The 19,267-nt window shown below is 41.3% G+C and overlaps 1 protein-coding gene across 5 annotated transcripts in view; it reads left to right on the top strand.

Annotated features, from left to right (window-relative positions):
- Window positions 1-19,267, top strand: part of LOC129704865 (POC1 centriolar protein homolog A-like) — a 155,067-nt gene that overhangs the window by 7,325 nt on the left and 128,475 nt on the right. For all 5 annotated transcript variants that reach the window (XM_055648247.1, XM_055648246.1, XM_055648249.1 and 2 more), the window contains exons 2-3: window positions 5,286-5,370; window positions 8,856-9,027. In XM_055648247.1, the coding sequence (XP_055504222.1) occupies window positions 5,286-5,370; window positions 8,856-9,027 (257 nt within the window). The remainder of the gene's footprint in view (window positions 1-5,285; window positions 5,371-8,855; window positions 9,028-19,267) is intronic.

The following is a 19,267-nucleotide window of genomic DNA, read 5'->3' as shown; positions in this document are numbered from 1 at the left end:
CGCTGTACCATAGAGAGTATCCTGACCACCTGCTTCACGGTATGGTACAGCAGCTGCACTGCTGCGGACAGGAAGGCACTACAACGGGTGGTGAAAACCGCGCAGCACATCATCGGTGCCCCGCTCCCTGCCATGGATGCCCTCCACCGAAAACGGTGTCTGAGACGGGCTGGGAAGATCATCAAAGACCCCTCACACCCCAACCATGGACTGTTTGCCCTCCTCCCATCAGGGAGGCGGTACAGGAGCCTCAGGTCACGTACTAGTAGGATGAGGAAAAGCTTCTATAACAACACAATCACACTGCTGAACTCGGAGTCCCGACGATAGATTTCTCTGGTCCCTCCGTCCCCTTTGTTTAATCATTCTGTATTTCCTGATTATTCTGTATCTTCCCTCTTTCTATTTTTTTTTTGTTTTTCTTTATGTACAACTACTACGGACTGACGCAAAACTGCATTTCGTTGTACTGATACTTGTATTTGTGCGATGACATTAAAGTTGAATTGAATTGAATTGAATTGAATAGTGGTCTGAGAAACGACTACTGGAGTTTTCAACAGATCTTTATTCAAAAGTTTGATATCCAGTATACAGGTTCTTCAGACTCGTCCACCCACAACGGTGGTCAGTGCTGAACTAACACGCGCATGTGAAAAACCACGCGGAACAAGCAGCCCCTCCCGAGTCGCGTGACCGCGGCTTCCGAACGCCGGGTTCGATATATGCGTGCGCCAGCTGGCGCCGCTACAGTAGTCCTGCCACAAGGCTGTGCTGGAGTTACGTTTCTACGAAACCCAGTGTTATGGGGTGAAAAAACGCATTATTAAAACAATTGTGTCAATGGGGTTAAAGGCAAGATATACAAAAGTTACTTCTTTGCGCAGGATTTGCAAAAAATAACGCTTCTAAAATAGATATGTTTATTTTTGTTACTGCTAAAACACTAACGATTGTGTGGTTAAATAAAGTTTAATATAACAAGTGTCAATAGGTGCAATCCTTGTCAATTTCTGTGGCCACCGGCTGTGAAACTGACAGACTGTTCATAATAGACAATGAAAGGTAGACAATAAATGCTGGAGAAACTCAGCGGGTGAGGCAGCATCTATGGAGAGAAGACATAGGCAAAGTTTCGGGTTGAGAAGGGTCTCGACCCGAAACATCGCCTATTCCCTCTCTCCATAGTTGCTCACATCCTCCGTACTGCAAGCTTAGCCCTAGTCTACTCAACAGCCGAGTTTTGCTCAACAGCTTGGGCTAATAGCTGCCACACCAAACGGGTTGACACTGTCCTTATCTCTGCAATGTGGATCATCACAGGGACGCTTAAGTCAACACCTTTGCAGTGGCTCCCTGTCCTCTCTCATATTGGCCCTCCTAGCATACGCAGAAGGGAGAGGATGTTGAAAGATTGGTGCACCATCGAGACTTACCCTGACCTTCCCATCCATGCTGACTTGAACAATCTGCCCAACATGCGCCTGAAGTCCCGCAAACCATTCTGTTCTTCCGTTAAATCCCCGGAAGACTTTGACTCCAAGACTGAGTGGTGCAGAGCCTGGAAATATGCCAACACCAACAACGGAGAGGTCATCACATACCCCACAGTGAAACCACCGGGATTTGACCTCCATCGCAAGCAATGGCTAACCCTAAATAGAATCCGCACCCTCCAATGTCTGGCCCGCCCAGTTATTCCAGCATTTCAGCTTTTTTGTTTTTTTAGGATCTAGCTTGTGCCCCTCACTCATCATAAACAACTGCTTGATGTACAACATTCCTTGTTCTCTCAAATTGTTGAATGAACTGAAACCACCCAAATTCATACTTGTCCTTCATGTATTTTAGTTTTTAACCTTTTTTTCACGTCACATTTTTATCCCCAACATAATATTGAAATAGTTCCAGTGCTTGTTACTGCTAATATCTTTAGTTGGATTTGCTCATCTTTTCTGTGTCGGTCAATTCCAGTACTTGTTTGAGTCCACTTGTTTGACTCATTTAGTGGTACCCTTGCCTGTGGGGTAGAAGGCTTATTCAGAGCACAGTAAAAAAAATCTTACCTGGCACTCAGTGTGTATTAGAGAGTAATATGTTGTCAGAGGTTTCATTGTGAGATGAGATGTTAAGCAGAAGTCTGATTCTTGGGTGGATATACAAAGCCCCTTAGCAGTATAGTGAAAACCAAAGATCTTATAGCAGAGCAAGATGGGTTACTCTCACGCAAACGTGTAGTACGCTCATGGGCGGAATCATGGGTGATTTTAGGACTCATTTTAGCAACCAGCCCACGCCATCTTGTTCACAGGTTTACAATTTTTTACAATGTTTATTATTTAATGTCCCTTTTCTGGTCTGAAATAAAGTTCAACATTGGATATAACAATCTGAATAAATATAATTTTGTGTGTTACATGATTATATACATCTATATCACATTCATGTATGTGTGTTCCTTCCAGCACAATCTAGTCAGTTGTATGCTCGCTGAATAAAACCATCCTTAAGTTATACATCATTTATAAATCTTGCTTAAACAAATTTAATTTTGTGAAATTCTACAATTGGATAACCCCACCATTACAGACCGATCTCATTCCACTCTCTGGTTATTGGGAAGACCAGACCCCGTTTATTGTGGAGAAACAACCATAGAAAAAAGAAAATAAGCACAAAAACTTTAAGTAACATTTCAGGGCAAGAGCAACTGTAATCTTCATATTGCTATTATTTTCCCAAATAGTGCAGATGTGAACAGTGTGATTACATGAATGTGATTAGATGAATGAATTACAGAGTGCAAGTGTAATACAGGTGCGCAACCTTTTATCCGAACGCCTTGGGACCAGACACTTCTCGGATTTCGGACATTTTCGGATTTCCGAATGGAAGATTTTTAGTGTAGATTAGGTAGGTAGCGCGGGCGGCTTGGAAAGTCTGGAGCGGCTGCCTCCTCCCCGGAGACCGGGGAATCATTGTAAATTATTGCATAAATGTTAGTCAGTTAGTTTGGAGGGATTTTATGGGGTGGTGGTGGGGTGTGAAGGGGGAAACTTTAATTTTTAGTCCCCTACCTGGTCGGCGACTCCCAACATCGCGGAGCGGGCGGCGCCGGTTGGAGCTCCGACCCCGGCAACTCTACCCCCTGGCTGCGAGGCGCTCCAAATCCAGCGCCGCCCGCAGCCCCAGCTGGGAGTTGGCGGAGCTTACTGCACGGCGACCCGGTAAGGCATTGACTGCTCCCCGCCTCTCCGATCAGGTAGGGGACTAAAGGATTAAAGTTAAAGAGGAGGCAGCCGACAGTAGTACAGACCTGGGTTGGCCGTGGGTCGTTTCGGGTCAAATTTGGCGCCAAACGCGAGCTTTGGTGTGCAGACGACATCCTGGGAAGAAATGGCCGGTTTTCGGAGTTTTTCGGTTTCCGGAACTCCGGATAAAAGGTTGTGCACCTGTACAAAATCAACTCAAACACAGCCTATGAACCATTTAAAAATAAATTATTTAAAAAACATTTAAAAAAACACTATCACCAGAGTCAAATTTTATTCTTGACAAGAATTAACATAGGTGAGAACTAACAGAATTACACCTAAGATCCTATAATTCTGCTATAAGATTACATTGGATTACATTGCAAGTTGGGTTGGGTCGGTAGGGTCAGGTTACTAAAATGGGCGGAGAAAAACGCCCAGGATGCCCTCCGTAGCGTACTACACGTTGGCCCATTGTATTTCGCAGGAGTAGCCTATCTTGCTCCGCTATAAGATCTTTGGTGAAAACGATCTTGGGAATTGGGTCAAATTAGATTTGGTATATTGCAACAGTGATATTGCAGCAGCACTGGTGTCTCTAAGGTAGAAATCTGAGGCTTTGACCTCTAGTCCTAGATTCTCCCACTAGTGGAAACATCCTCTCCACATCCAATAAGCCTTGGTCTTATTTACCTTGGAATAGTCCATTATCCCTTGATTCAGTTCAATATCCAAAAATGATTCAGTCCCCGTCTTGAATATACTTAGTGCCTGAGCTTAGAGAGAGAATCACCTGCCTTAGAGAAATCAGATGATTCACCATCCTCCGGGTGAAGAACTTTCTCCTTGTTTCAGTTCTAAATGACCAAATCTTTATTTTTAGACAGTAATGCTTGTTCTAGATGCCTTCGTTAGGGAATCATCATTCCTACGTCTACTCTGTCATGCCCCTTATAAATTAGTGTGTTTTAATGAGATCTCTTCAGAATCATGAGACTGGCCTATACTGTTTCATCTCTCCTTTTGGGACCAGCACCGCCCTTGACAAGTTTTGAGGAATCAATCAATCTGATGAATTTTTGTTGCATTCCAGCTATTGGAAGTAGATCATTCCAAACATTGCAATATTTGACTTTCAATCTCAACAGGGCCATATGCAAAAGACCAATACTATTTGCCTTCTCATTGATAGCTTTTTCTGCATATTACCTATCAGTTACTCATGTAAAAGGACACCAAATTTAACTTTTCTATATATTCTATCAAAGTGGATGTCCCTATAATTGTTCACATTATATATTAGCTGCCTGGGCTGTCTGCATCCCCTTGCTGGACAACAGCAATTACCTCTGATCATCTATCCCTGTGGGGAGGAGATTTGTGTTTTTTTAAGTATAAATACTCCCAGGGTTGTACAAGGATATCGAGCATCATCCACAACCCAAAGTTTCTATTAGTCGGAAATGCTGCCATTGCCAAAGTTGAACTGGCAGGTTTAGCTGCAGATTAGTACAGATTTTAATTTTAAATCTTAGTTAGAAATAGTTAGTTTGTACAGAACTGTGCTACAGATTAAAAAATACCCTGTACCCCAAGAGTTCCCAAAGCAAAGAACACCAGACTAGAGAATTTCAACCTTCAATCATTTTCCTGATATCAAATCCTGATGGCTGGATAGTCTGAGATCGGCCTGGACTGTAATAGTGCAGTCATAGTTTGCCTCAGCTATGTTCAGCTCATACTTCAGTGCTTTCTGACTCTTGATTTCTCAGTCAAACTATCACCCCCCCCCAACACCCATCCCACCCTCAACTCCCCCTCGTAGCCAGAGAATTGTCAGTGACCAACAGGCATTCCATTGCAACTCTGTGATTGTAGGTTTCCTTGCAAGCTGATCAATGTTTTAAAAATGAACAATTGTCTCTTATGGAACAGTTTTTTACACAGAGGTAAGACATGCACTGTTATGTTAAATGTTGCATACTGTGATTAAGTTTTGTATCGCATTTAGTTTAACTTTTGTTTTTACAGGAGGATCCATCGTTGGAACAGCATTTTAAAGGCCATCGTGACACTATCACAAGTATTGACTTTAATGCTAACATGAAGCAATTGGGTATGTCTCACTTCTTGATCAAGCTATGTTAATAACGTTTAGGGAGAGGCATAAGTTAAGGGGGAGGTGGTCAGATAAATCAGAAGATGTATCCCCAAGACATTATGCTGCAAGAGGTTAAGCCACATTCTGATATCAAACACAATGGTGCTCCTCAAGATCATTTTCCCACTATAATCTGAGAGCAATCAACATCTCTATCTATCACCTACAATCATACCATTTAATTTTATGTTGGGTATCATGAACTTGGCTTGCTGTTGCTCTAGATGGTGAAAGTGACTGCAGCATTAAGAATACACTGTGCTGGCAGTGCAACAACGCCGCTGGTAGAGAACTAGCATTGATCCTGCTCTTGGGTGTTATCTGTGTGAAGTTTGCATGTTCTCCCTGTGACCACGTGTCATTCCACATGTTGCTCTGGTGTCCCCTGGGATGATAGGTTAACTGGCTGCTACAGAAAATTGTGTAAGGAGTAGATGAGAAAGTGGGTCAACATAGAACTAGTGCAAACTGGTGATCAATGATCGGTGTGGATCGGTGGGCTGAAGGGCTGTATCTCTAAACTTAACTAATACAAATGTTGAAATTGGTCACAGAGTAAGTTGGTCACAAAGTAAAGAACTTGTTATGTCTACCTCTTTTGTGCTTTCCATGCATGATCTCTAGTCACAAGAACATTATTCCGTTACTCAATGACATTAGCAAAAGTTCGGCTTAACTTTTCCTTCAGTCTTTAAGCCAAGAAAGAAAGTTCTGGAACAGATGCCTGTCCATACCACATGCTTTTACAGGTCCAGTAGAATATAGCAAATTACGAAGGATGAATAGAGACAGTTAAGTCATGAAAAAAAGAATTGGCAATCATTTATATGTTTCCTTGCAGAAAAGGAGAAGGCTATTTGATTCATTAAGTCTGTCAACTCTCAGAAATAGTGTCAATCCCATTATCTCACTTAGTCCCCTCCAAATAATTCTTATTCACGCCCATTAATGCCCACGGATTTTCTTAACGTCCACTTGCACGAGGGCAATTTAGCTATTAATATAAGAATCAACAGGCTTTTGGAATTGGAAAGGGAGAACCCAGATGATCACAGGGACAATATAGTCCATATAGTTGTCAGCAGAAGTCAGAATTGAACCCGGGTCGCTGGAGCTATGAGACAGCGGCACTACCAGCAGCACCCTTGTACTGCCAAGTGCATACTTCAACATGTACTAATAAGTGCCCAAGCCTATGTCTAACTGCTTTGATTTGCTTGGTGAGCTACAATAAAGGACAGCATAATTGAGCCTAATCCCATTGTTCACAAATGTCAGCACAACAGACATTGCTGCTGAATTGGAATTGGAAATGAAACCTAGTTGACTAAACACACTCTAATTCAAGCTCAGAATCAAATGTTTGCATAAATTTACGTAATTATTTTAATGTAAAAGGTCTTTACACGAGAAGCCAGCAGTATTAGCATTTCCCACAGTGCACAAATGTCATTATCTGCGTCTTGGTGGATTTGGCTGGCTATCGGGCAATGTCATCTGTAGACGTCAAATAACTATACAGGCACTCCATGACTTGCATAAGGGTTACGTTCCGTGAACCCTTGCGTAAGTCAGATATTACGTAAGTCGGAATCACTGACTCTGGCCGTCGAGGGTCTTACTGCAGCCTTCTGGGCCGCCATTGCCGGCTTGAGCTCCATTTTGTCTTTGGGACACTTTCTGTGGTGGGCGGCCTTCTGGGTAAGCACCACTGCCATTGCTAGTGCTGATAGTGCGTGTCCACATTCTCAAATTGGATGGCAAGGTCCAGATAATACGAGGCCTTGGGTAGCGTGGTGCAGTAGTTCATTCCCTGAAATCCTGTGCAGGCTTTAACATAAGACCAAACTTGCTGTTTAGAACAAACTTGCTGTGGAAATTTGTCATATCTTAAACGTGCTTTCAGTTCTAATGGCTTTTTAAAAACTACTGTAACTGAAATAAATAATGACACCTATAAAAGTTATTGTGATCACCTTATTTAATTCCCGTCGAAATCAATAAGGAAGTGTATCCTGTGCCAAGTCTGATCTTTGTGCAGCATCTTAGAGATGATTTTGGTTTTCCCCTTGCAAGTTAATGCTAAAGAAAACTAGAAAGATGGACGTTATAGCTGTGTATATAATGGAGTGCAGTGATAACTAGTGCTGTCACTCAGCCAATTGCAGACACATGGTACATGTGTGGCCCATTGTGTGTTTAGTATTTTGGAAGTCCTGAAACAGGAATGGTGTAATGAAAGTGCTAATCTTTTTCGTGTTAAAGGTGTGGACAATTTCAAGTCCAGACTAATCATTCTTAAGGGGAGAAGGGAAGGTTCATGAGAAGGTTGATCAGAATTGAAAGTGTTGTCAATTGAGCCATGGCTAATTATCAGGTTTAAGCATTAAAAAAAAAAATAGGATAGAGCAACATTGGTCATCTGTCACAGCCAATTTTTTCTGTTTTATAATTGGCAAATAAGTTCAGCATAATCATATTTTGCCACAGGGTGGCACCATACTTCATCTATTTTATCCACATTAATAATGCAGCCAGACAACTGCCATTTTTAAATGTTTGTTTTGGTTCATTTGATGTTGATTATTTTCTCCAAGACCACTCTAAATATCAGGAAAACTCAAGATTCTGTCTTGAATCCCCAGAGCATCAGTGAGGGTTCCATTGGTTTCAAACCGCCTTGGAAAATGGTCATGTAGTCTTGCTCTGTTGTGTGTCCAGTGATTCCCAAAAGTAGTTTGCACGCAATTGGGGGAGGAGGTTTGGCTGAAGCATCTTCACACTTATAGTGTGATTTAGAGTGATATGGGTCAAATGCGGGCAAGTAGGACTAGTGTAGCTGGGACATGTTGGCTGGTGTGCGCAAGTTGGGCCGAAGGGCCTGTTCCCACACTGCATCACTCTATGACTCCATTGACTTGGTGGGTGTATTATAACTGCATATAGACTAAGGAATCAATGCCAATAGAGGAATGGCAGAGGTTGAGAGAAAGTGCATTTCGTTGTCTCTGTACTGTACACTGACAATGACAATTAAATTGAATCTGAATCTGAATCTGAAAGGATGCCTGACACTATTACTTTTGCAAGGAGTCTTTGGGTAGATCGCGTTGAAATGGGCAAGGGGATTGCCTTAAAAAAAACAACAGAGTATGGCATTGGATTAATTGCAGCTTCTTTCAGCTTATCAACATTGATAGATCAATAGAGTGTAGGATAATTGTATAATCACAGATATCACTGTTCGAAAGGTATTGCTGTTTGGTCCTGGTATTTTTTTAATTAAATTTAGGTAGGAAAGTTTGTAAGAAAATTGTGCAAATTGTTGGAAAATTTAAATTAAAAATAAATAAATAAATAAATAAATAATAATAATAATAATAATAATAATTGTTGTTAATAATTAATAGTTAAAATATAATGGGTATTTTCTTTTACAGCAACAGGATCTATGGATTCATGTGTCATGATCTGGAATTTGAAACCACAGATGAGAGCTTATCGATTTGTTGGTCACAAAGATGCAGTTCTTTCAATCCAGTTCTCTCCCTCTGGTCATTTACTGGCGTCTGCTTCACGAGATAAAACAGTCCGCCTCTGGGTTCCCAGTGTGTAAGGAAATATTTTTTTTGCTAAATACATTTTACTGCTTTTGATCTGTGGATTTTGTCTCAGATGAGTTCCTATTTTACTGTACCTAAGTTTATATAAGTATGTTTCTTGGCAGAGAATTCTCATAATACCTTTCATACGTTCGTATGATGACAGTATAACATTTCCATCCACTGTCTCATTGACACAGGCTGGGATTTGCCCATTTGCCTCCTCAGCAACCCCCTTGTCTCTGTTCTGATCAAAAGACCACCATTTTCTCCTAGGCATCTTTTAAACTTAAGCCTTTTGTTCCTGGTAGCATCTTGTTAATTCTTTTCTGTAATCTCTTCCTAATCTTATCTTCTTTCCAAAAGGGCTTTCAAGCTGGACAAAATATGTTTGTGAGGCCGTAAATTTTAGCAGCATGTCTTTGTTTCAGCTTTTTAAAATAAGTGAGTTTTTTGTTTCTTAATCCATTTTTCCCCTCTTTCTGTGCACCTGCTCTGTTCTGTTTTAAGTTTTATTTTCAACGTTTTTTAATATCCTCTTCTGAGTAGTCATTTTGTATGATTGTAATGGATCAGTGCAATAAATGTCTGGCGTGAAGTGGAGCATTGTCATGCCAGGGTGAAACTTAAGATGAGAGTTATGAAATAAAACATTTATGATGCCTTGAATATTGTAAGAATGATAATGTTGTAGAGGTGAGCATTTGTGTAAACATGAGAATTTATGTTCCTCTTGGAAGAGATGATTTTTGAGAGATCATGGAAAGTTTGGAGTTAAAGGTTTATTGGCTGAAGTCTCATGTACTGCAACAGAATTTCGACCCTGCCACTATTGCCTGGCTAAAGAATCAGATGAACATGAATGAGATCATTGCGTAAAAGTTAAGAACGACGCAATTGAACATAACTGCCACGGAGCAAAAAGCTACGGCAAGTACTGAAGAAACATAGAAACATTGAAAATAGGTGCAGGAGGAGGCCATCCAGCCCTTTGAGCCAGCACCGCCATTCATTGGGATCATGGCTGATCGTCCCCAATCAATAACCCGTGCCTGCCTTCTCCCCATATCCCTTGATTCCACTAGCCCCTAGAGCTCTATCTAACTCTCTTAAATCCATCCAGTGATTTGGCCTCCACTGCCCTCTGTGGCAGGGAATTCCACAAATTCACAACTCTCTGGGTGAAAAAGTTTTTTCGCACATCAGTCTTAAATGGCCTACCCCTTTATTCTAAGACTGTGGCCCCTGGTTCTGGACTCGCCCAACATTTGGAACATTTTTCCTGCATCTAGCTTGTCCAGTCTTTGTATAATTTTATATGTTTCTATAAGATCCCCCTCATCCTTCTAAATTCCAGTGAATGCAACCCTAGTCTTTTCAATCTTTCCTCATATGACAGTCGTGCCATCCCAGGGATCAATCTCGTGAACCTACTCTGCACTGCCTCAATCACAAGGATGTCCTTCCTCAAATTAGACCAAAACTGTACACAATACTCCAGATGTGGTCTCACCAGAGCCCTTTACAACTGCAGAAGAACCTCTTTACTCCTATACTGAAATCCTCTTGTTATGAAGGCCAACATTCCATTAGCTTTCTTCACTACCAGCTGTACCTGCACGCCAACTTTCAGTGACTGGTGTACAAGGATACCCAAGTCTCACTGTACCTCCCCCTTACTTAACCGAACCCAATTGAGATAATAATCTGCCCTCTTGTTTTTGCCGCCAAAGTGGATAACCTCACATTTATCTATATTATACTGCATCTGCCACGCATCTGCCCACTCACTCAACCTGTCCAGGTTACCCTGCAAACTCCTAACATCCTCTTCACAGTTCACACTGCCACCCAGCTTTGTGTCAGCCGCAAACTTGCTAGTGTTGCTCCTAATTCCCTCTTCTAAATCATTAATATATGTGGTAAACAGTTGCGGCCCCAACACCGAGCCTTGCGGCACACCCCTCGCCACTGCCTGCCATTCTGAAAAGGACCCGTTCACTCCTAATCTTTGCTTCCTGTCTGCCAACCAATTTTCTATCCACATCAACACCCTACCCCCAATACCATGTGCTCTAATTTCAGTCACCAGTCTCCCGTGCGGGACCTTATCAAAGGCTTTCTGAAAGTCTAGATACACTATATTCACTAACTCCCTTCATCCATTTTACTTGTCACATCCTCAAAAAATTCCAGAAGATTAGTCAAGCATGATTTTCCTTTCATAAATCTATGCTGACTTGGACTAATCCTTTTACTGCTATCCAAATGCCCCACTATTACCTCTTTAATAATTGACTCCAGCATCTTTACCACCACCGAAGTCAGGTTAACTGGTCTGTAATTCCCCGTTTTCTCTCTCGCTCCTTCCTTGAAAAGTGGGATAACATTAGCTATCCTCCAATCCACAGGAACTAATCCTGAATCTATTGAACATTGGAAAATGATCACCAATGCGTCCACTATTTCTAGAGCCACCTCCCTGAGGACCCTGGGATGCGGACCATCAGGCCCAGGGGATTTATCATCCTTCAGTCCCATTAGCCTACCCAATGCTATTTCTCGCCTAATGAAACATTTCCTCTACCCCCTTAGATCCTCTGTCCTCCAGTACTTCTGGGAGATTGTTTGTGTCTTTCTTAGTGAAGACAGATCCGAAGTACCTGTTCAACTCTTCTGCCATCTTTTCTTTTAGTTTTATTCTATCCCTAACTTCTCTTGTCAGCCACGGTTGCCTCCTACTACCTTTAGAATCTTTCTTCCTTTTTGAAATGAAATGATCCTGCGTCTTCTGGATTATGCCCAGAAATTCCTGCCATTGCTGTTCCACTGTCATTCCTGCTAGGATCCCTTTCCAGTCTACCTTGGTCAGCTCCCCTCTCATGCCTTCATAATCCCCTTTGATCAACTGCATCACTGACACTTCCGATTTAACGTTCTCCTTCTCAAATTGCAGATTAAAACTAATCATCTTATGATCACTACCTCCACGCGGTTCTAGAGGTAAAGGAACCGCGTGGAGGTAGTAATCATCTTATGATCACTACCTCCACGCGGTTCCTTTACCTCTAGTTCTCTTATCAAACCTGGTTCATTAGACAACACTAAATTCAGAATTGCCTTTTCTCTGGTCGGCTCCATTACAAGCTGCTTTAAGAATCCATCTCGGAGGCACTTGACGAACTCTCTTTCTTGGGGTCTTGAACCAACCTGATTTTCCCAGTGTACCTGCATATTGAAATCCCCCATTACCACAGTGGCATGTACCTTTGTTACATGCCAGTTTTAACTCCTGCTGCAACTTACACCCTACATCCGGGCTACTATTTGGGGGTCTGTAGATAACACCAATTAGTATCTTCTTGCCGTTAAAATTCCTCAACTCAATCCACAGTGACTCTACCTCGTCAGTCCCTCCACAGCAGAGCTATACCTCTCCTCTGCCCACCTGCCTGTCCTTTCAATAGGATGTATAACCCTGAATATTAAGTTCCCAGGCCCGATCCTCCTGCAGCCACGTCTCAGTAATCCCCATATCTACCAACCTCGAACTGAGCCTCAAGCTCATCTATTTTACTTCTTATACTTCAACACAGCAGGTTGGTTCGCATCTGTGGGCAGACGATGTTTTGGGTCGGGACCCTTCTTTGGACTGATTGATCAATGGGGCTGGGGGTGAAAGCTGGATAAGAGAGATGGGACAAAGGTTGGTGAGTGATAGTGCAGGAAGGGCAATGATTGGCAGGTGGGTGGATACGTGACAAAGGCTAGAGTTGAAAAGAGGACAAAGGGTGGCAGATAAGGAAAGAAGGAGTGCAGTGAAATGTAAAACTGAAGGTAAGGATTTGGATGGAAGTGATAGGGGGAGGGGAAAGAGTAGGATAAAAGAGAAATGGGAAACGGAGTTGGGAGATGAACACTGGGGTAACCTACACTCTCCGCCTCTCTTTCCCTTACTTCCCTCTCCCCATCCCCATATCCCAACCTGCTCACACGTTTCTTCCCTGAGAATTGTGGAGATTTTGATCATTTAGGTATTTAGAGTGTAGCTAGATACATTTTTGAAAGATTGAGAAATGGGGGTTGTGTAGCACAGAAGAGAAGTTGAGGCCTGAGACAAGTCGACCATGGTCGATATTGGGTGATATTGGGTTGACCCTCTGCTGTTTCCGTGTGTGTTCATCATGGATGTGCCGTATGCAGGGCATTGATGATATGGGACTGCCGTGATGGAGGACCCGGTGTGGGTGGACCGCCATGAGGGAAGTGGGGGGAGAACAATGGACAATAGGTTGGGGGGGGGGCAAAGGACAATGGGGAACCGGCGTGCTTTGTAACTTTGTCAGAGCTGTAGGTGGCCGCTATTTGTATACATTGGGTATGCAAGCAAAGAATTTCACTGGGACAATAAAGTATTCCTATTCCAATATGTACCTTGCTGATGGGCACTTGGAGGAAGAAGGTTAAAGAAGGGGATGATTATTACAAGATGTCAGATCTACACAAGTTGTTGCTTCTCACAAAGACTGAGTTCCAGTTGGTAAGCTAGAAGATGCTACATATTAAGGGTGGCACAGTGGTGCAGCTGGTAGAGCTGCTGCTTCACAATACCAGAATCCCAGGTTTGATCCTGACCTTGGGTGCCGTCTGTGCGGTACTTGCACAATCTCCCTGTGATTTTCCTCTGGGTGCTCCGGTTTCCTCCCACATCCCAAAGACGTGCAGGTTTTATGTTAATTGGCCTCTATAAAATTGCCCCCAGTGTATAAGAAGTTAGTGAGAAAGTAGGATAACATTGATCTAATGTGAATGGGTGATCTGTGGTCATCATGGACTTGGTCGGCTGAACGGCCTGTTTCCACGCTGTATCTCTAAAACTAAAACTTTGGGTCAACTTGAGAGAGTTTGAGCAAGGGACAGAATCGGGGAACTGTATGGCTTGCAGATAGAATAGCTGTAGAGACAAAGTAAAAATCATGAAAGGAATAAGAAGGAAGAGGAAAAAAAGTGGGGTTAAGATATGGCGTAGGTTGACTGGACGGAGAACCTTTTTAATAAAATACAGCTGAAATATTTGTTAATAAACCATCAAAATGCAGAAAATTTGGAAATAAAGTGGCCTCTTCTAATTCAGTAAACCTGTACTTTGTGGTGATATATTTTCATCACCGGAATATGATCAGTGCAGTTTAAAGTTGTCTATCTGAAAATTATATGTATTATCCTGTAGACTATTTGCAGCTGTAGTGATGTTTGTATTCCAGATCCAACCATTAGCCACTGTTTTGCTGAACATTTGTGCTTGGTCCACCTAGCCCTACAGGATCTCCCGGTTGCTAACCATTTTAACCTCCCTTCCCATTCCCACGGGACCTTTCTGTCCTGGGCCTCCTCCATTGCCAGAATGAGACCACATGCAAACTGTGGAAACAACACCTTGTATTCCCGCTTTGGTCGCTTACAACCCCAACATGGAATTCTCCAATTTTATGTGATCTTTAACAACCACTCCCTTTGCATCCCACACCTTTTCCCCCTCCCCACACCCCCATATATCTTCTTAGGCCACCCCTGTCTGTACGTTCCAAGCACCCACCATTCTCTGTGTAAAGAATCACCTAAGTTTCACAATGCTAAGTCTATAGTCCTAGTCATCACACCTGCGTTTCATCCTCCGGCCTGGTTGCAACCCCTGCCTCTAAAACCTCTCTCGCCATTGTCCATTTATTACCTGCTACGTTTTGTTCTGCCTCTTCTAGCTTTCACCAACCCCCACCCGCCCCCCAACATCCATTTCCAAGTCAGACTGGTGTACAACTTGGTGGGGAAAGTAGGTGGTGTAATTTTGTCGTCCTCCTTGAGCATTGTTCTCTATGGTGGTGGAGGTCACAGCCCCTTAAATACCCACAATAGTATCTTCCTTTGCCACCCCTGTCAGCACATTCCAAGCACCCACCGCTTTGTGTAAAGAACTTGCTGTGCACAGCTCCTTTACATTTTTCCCATGTCATCTTAAAGTATACTTAGGTATGCAAAACAAAGCAAATCACTGTGACAAGTCACATGTGACAATAAAAGTATCTAATCTAATCTACTTGGACATTTTTGCCAAAGATCCTATAGTCCACTCGACGAAAAAGCCGTAGTAATCATGAGTAATCTTCAGCACCATTTCCGTAACCGGCTTCCATCTCCGCACCAAAGATCCCATAGCGGACCAAAGATACTAGTGCGGAGACGGAAGCCGGTTACGGAAACATCCTCGCAAAAATCAAAGGTAAAAATTTTCTCCTCATTTTCTTTCTGTCCTCTCTGCCTCGCAATAAAAAGCACAAAGATGCCTATGTTCCTTCCACATCGTGTGGGGAGTCTGGCCCGGATCAGCACGGCTTGGACGCCAGGGTAAAGTTGCGGGAATGTTTTGCAATTTCGGGCCTTGAGTCCGAAATAAAGTTTATCATTATATATAAAAATCTGGAGAAATATATATATGTGTGTGTGTTATATGATTATATGCATCTATATCATATTCATATATGTGTGTATGTGTGTTCTTTCCTACACAATCTAATCAGTTGTATGGTCGCTGAATAAAATCATCCTTAAGTTATACATCATTTGTTAATCTTGCTCAAAACAAATTTTATTTTGTTAAATACTTCATTTAGATAACCCCACCATTACAGGCAGATCTCATTCCACTCTCTGGCTATTGGGAAGCCCACACCCATTTTATTGTTGAAAAACAATTCCATAGACACAAAAAAAATTAAGGAACAGTCCAAGAGTAGAGCAACTGGAATCTTCATATTGCAATTATTTTACCAAATGCCGCAGTTGTGAACAGTGTGATTAGATGAATTACAGAGTGCAAGTCTAATACACAAATCAACTCAAACACAGCACATGAGCCATTTAAAAATAATTTTTTTTAACATTAAAAAATAAAATTAACAGAATTATATATTAACATATTAATCATTAACAAAAATCAGAATTAACAGAATTATGAGTCTAACCCGATATCACACACACACAAACTGTTCCCCCACAATGCTAATTACACTGCGAGAGGTATAAGCAGTTGGGTCGGGTTACTGAAATGGCCGAAGAAAAGGCAGACGTTCCGCTCCGTTGCGTACTACACGTCAGCCCATTGAATTTAGCAGGAGTGGACTATCTTTAGGATCTTTGATTTCCACCCTGGTAAAAAGGTTCTGACTGTCTACCCTTTGAATACCTCTCAGGATTTTTATATAGTTCTATCAGGTCGCCCCCTCAACCATTAACGTTCAAGAGAAAATAATCCAAGTTTGTCCCCCTTTTCTTTATAGTTAATATCCTCTAAGAACCTCTTCTGCACCCTATCCAAAACCTCCACCTTCTTTCTGTAAAGGGCTGCCTAGCACTGCGCATCCAAAGCAAATTCCATCTGTTTCATTGCATAATTTTTTTCATTCAAATGATTATCACATTTGTGCAACTGTTACTGTAGCCCAATAATTTACAATATTTTTGCACAATATATAGCATTACAAACATACACTTGTACATAACATCTATTTATTTTTCTTATTTACTTCAAAACAGACACTAGATGGTGCTGTTGCCACTGCTCTATTAAAAATTGGAAGGTTAGCCATTTAAGTCGCATTGGCTAAATGTGCACTATAGTAGCTGTTATATATTATACTCTTTTTTTCCTCCAAAATTCTGTTAAATTGAAATCAAAATGTCCAATACTATTTTGTGCAATACTATTTTTAATTTATGATTTGGGGTGCGAGCATTGCTAGCAAGAGCTTCATTTATTGCTCTTCTGAAGGTGGTGGTGAGCCACTTTGTTGCATATTTTCTGGTGAAAGTACTCCTATAATGCTGTTGGTTAGTTCTGGGATATTGATCCAGCAAAAATGAAGTAACAGCACTACATTTCCAAGTTGGACTGGTGTGTAACTTGGAGAGGAACCTGTAGGTGGTGTCATTTTCTCCACCCTGTTCTAATTTTCTCATTATCCTATATATATATATACACTCCTCATAGTTTTTATACGCTCATTGGGTGACTCTTCAGCCCCTGGAAAACTCTCTTCCATTCGGAAAAAAACAGTCTTGTAGCTGAAGTGCTCCACACCAGGCAACACTCCGGCAAATGTTCTCTGGACCCTCTTCAATCATGCCCTTGCTGTTCTGTGGTAACCAGAATGCTACATAGTACCCAAGATGTCACCTTACTAATATTTTAGATATTTGTAATTTCTCTATTGTGTTCTGTCCCAGCAAATGAAGGAGAGAATTCTGTTTGTCTAAACACTACCTTGTCTGCCTATGATTTTGCCTTTCAAGGTTGCTCTGCTCCTTAGTACTCCCAAAGAACCTTCCAATCCTTGTGCATTTTCCAGACTTATTAGTCCTCCTAAAATGCCTGACCTCACATTTTTAAGATTAAATTTCATCGACCATTCCTCTTCCCATTTAACTCACTCATCAGTATCCTTCTGTAGCTGAAGACCACTTTCATCATTATTAACAGCATTTTTGTAATGTCATCTGGGAACACATTAATCATACCTCCTCCATTCATATCCAGATAATATTACCAAACAGCCAAAATCTCAGTTCCGTTCCCTGCACTTTAATCTGGTCCCAACGTTCCAATCACAAAACAATTCTTGACGTCTGCGTCCTTCCACCAAACTGATTTCAGATCCAATTTGTCAAATTGCTCTGGATCCCGACGGCTCTTAGCTTTTGGACCAGTTACTCATTTGTGATCTTGTCGAGGGCCTTCGCGAAGTTAATGTAGACTGCACCAACCACATTATCCTTTCAACACATTTAGTTAGATCTGAAAAATACACCTCAATGAGCCAAATGGGATTGCCATTTGGAGGCACACTGGCTCCCCTTGATTAATTTTGGTCTCTAAGTGCAGACCAATACTGTGCCTCAGAAATGTTCCAATATTTTTTCTGCCATAGATGTTGAATTCACCATTTATAATTAATGTCCAAAACTGTTCTTAGTTTGTACAGGATGAGACCCTATCATTGGGAGTGTTTTCTCCTTTTTGTCTACTGATTTTAGTTTTGACAAGATTCCTTGGTGTCTCATTCCAGACAAATCTGTCTCGATCTGTAAGCGTTATGTGATTTGATTATCATGACACCCAATGATTTGCTGCTAATTGAAAGTAGATTGATAGGACGAGTATTAGCTGGATTTGACCTATTTTTGTGAGATAGGACATTTCTGGGCAATTTTCCACTTTGCTTGGTAATCGTACTGAAATTGCTTGGATGGAAGGATGATTATTCACAGTGTTACAGCTGGGGTGTTTTGTTATGTTTTCTAAAGTTAGCTTGATCCAATACTCTCACCTGTTTCCTGATGTTGAATCGAGTGAATCGATCGAAATATACAAAAACTGTTTATGGAAAGACAGGGTGGGTATAATTTGAGAGAGGAACTTAATTTTAAAAAATTCAATGTCAGAACAACTCTTAAAAGTATGTGCATAGCAATCTGTGGGGTGAATTTGTGGAATGGTCTGGAACAGGAGATAAAACTTAGCACAAACATAATTCAGTTTAAAAAGATGTACAAAAACACTTTTTTAAAAGGATATTGGGATGAGGATTGGTGATTGTGAGTGGGATATTTGTTATACTGATTATATTGGGAAGGGTGATTATAGGGTGATGGGTTGTATATATGACTAAGCGATACTGTATAGTATATGAGGGTTTTTTCTTTTCTTTTTTTCTTTTTCTCTCTTTTTTGTATGGCTTGGTAAATATTTGATTAGCGTATAAATGTAAATAATTTGGTGTACATATAGCTGCTGGTGTACATATAGTGTACATATAGCTGCTAAATATGTATAAGATAATTATAAGCAGTTGAATAACGGGTGGGAATTAATAAGCTTTGGCTTCTTCCTGCTCTTTTTCGGACACATACAATTTCATTTATTTATAAATATTCTTTACGGCACTTTATAAATATTCTTGTTTTTTTTGTTTTTTGTATGCTGTTTCACACTTGCTTTATATTCTTTTATTCTGTTCGAAATAAAGAATTAAATAAATAAAATAAATAAATTGTTTGAAGATTGGTGTTTTTGGTGGTGGTCTTGGGAGGAATCTGAAATGCCACACCTCTGCTCCTGCTTCATCTTTGTGTTTAATACTTGCATGCTGGATCCTGCCACAGTTGATGGTGCAGATGCTTTTGGAGTTGCCTCTCTT

The sequence above is a fragment of the Leucoraja erinacea genome, chromosome 16, assembly GCF_028641065.1.
Source record: "Leucoraja erinacea ecotype New England chromosome 16, Leri_hhj_1, whole genome shotgun sequence".
In the NCBI taxonomy this organism is placed as follows: Eukaryota; Metazoa; Chordata; class Chondrichthyes; order Rajiformes; family Rajidae; genus Leucoraja; species Leucoraja erinaceus.
Note: the sequence above shows the minus strand (reverse complement) of the source record. Positions and strands in the feature narration are given on the sequence as shown.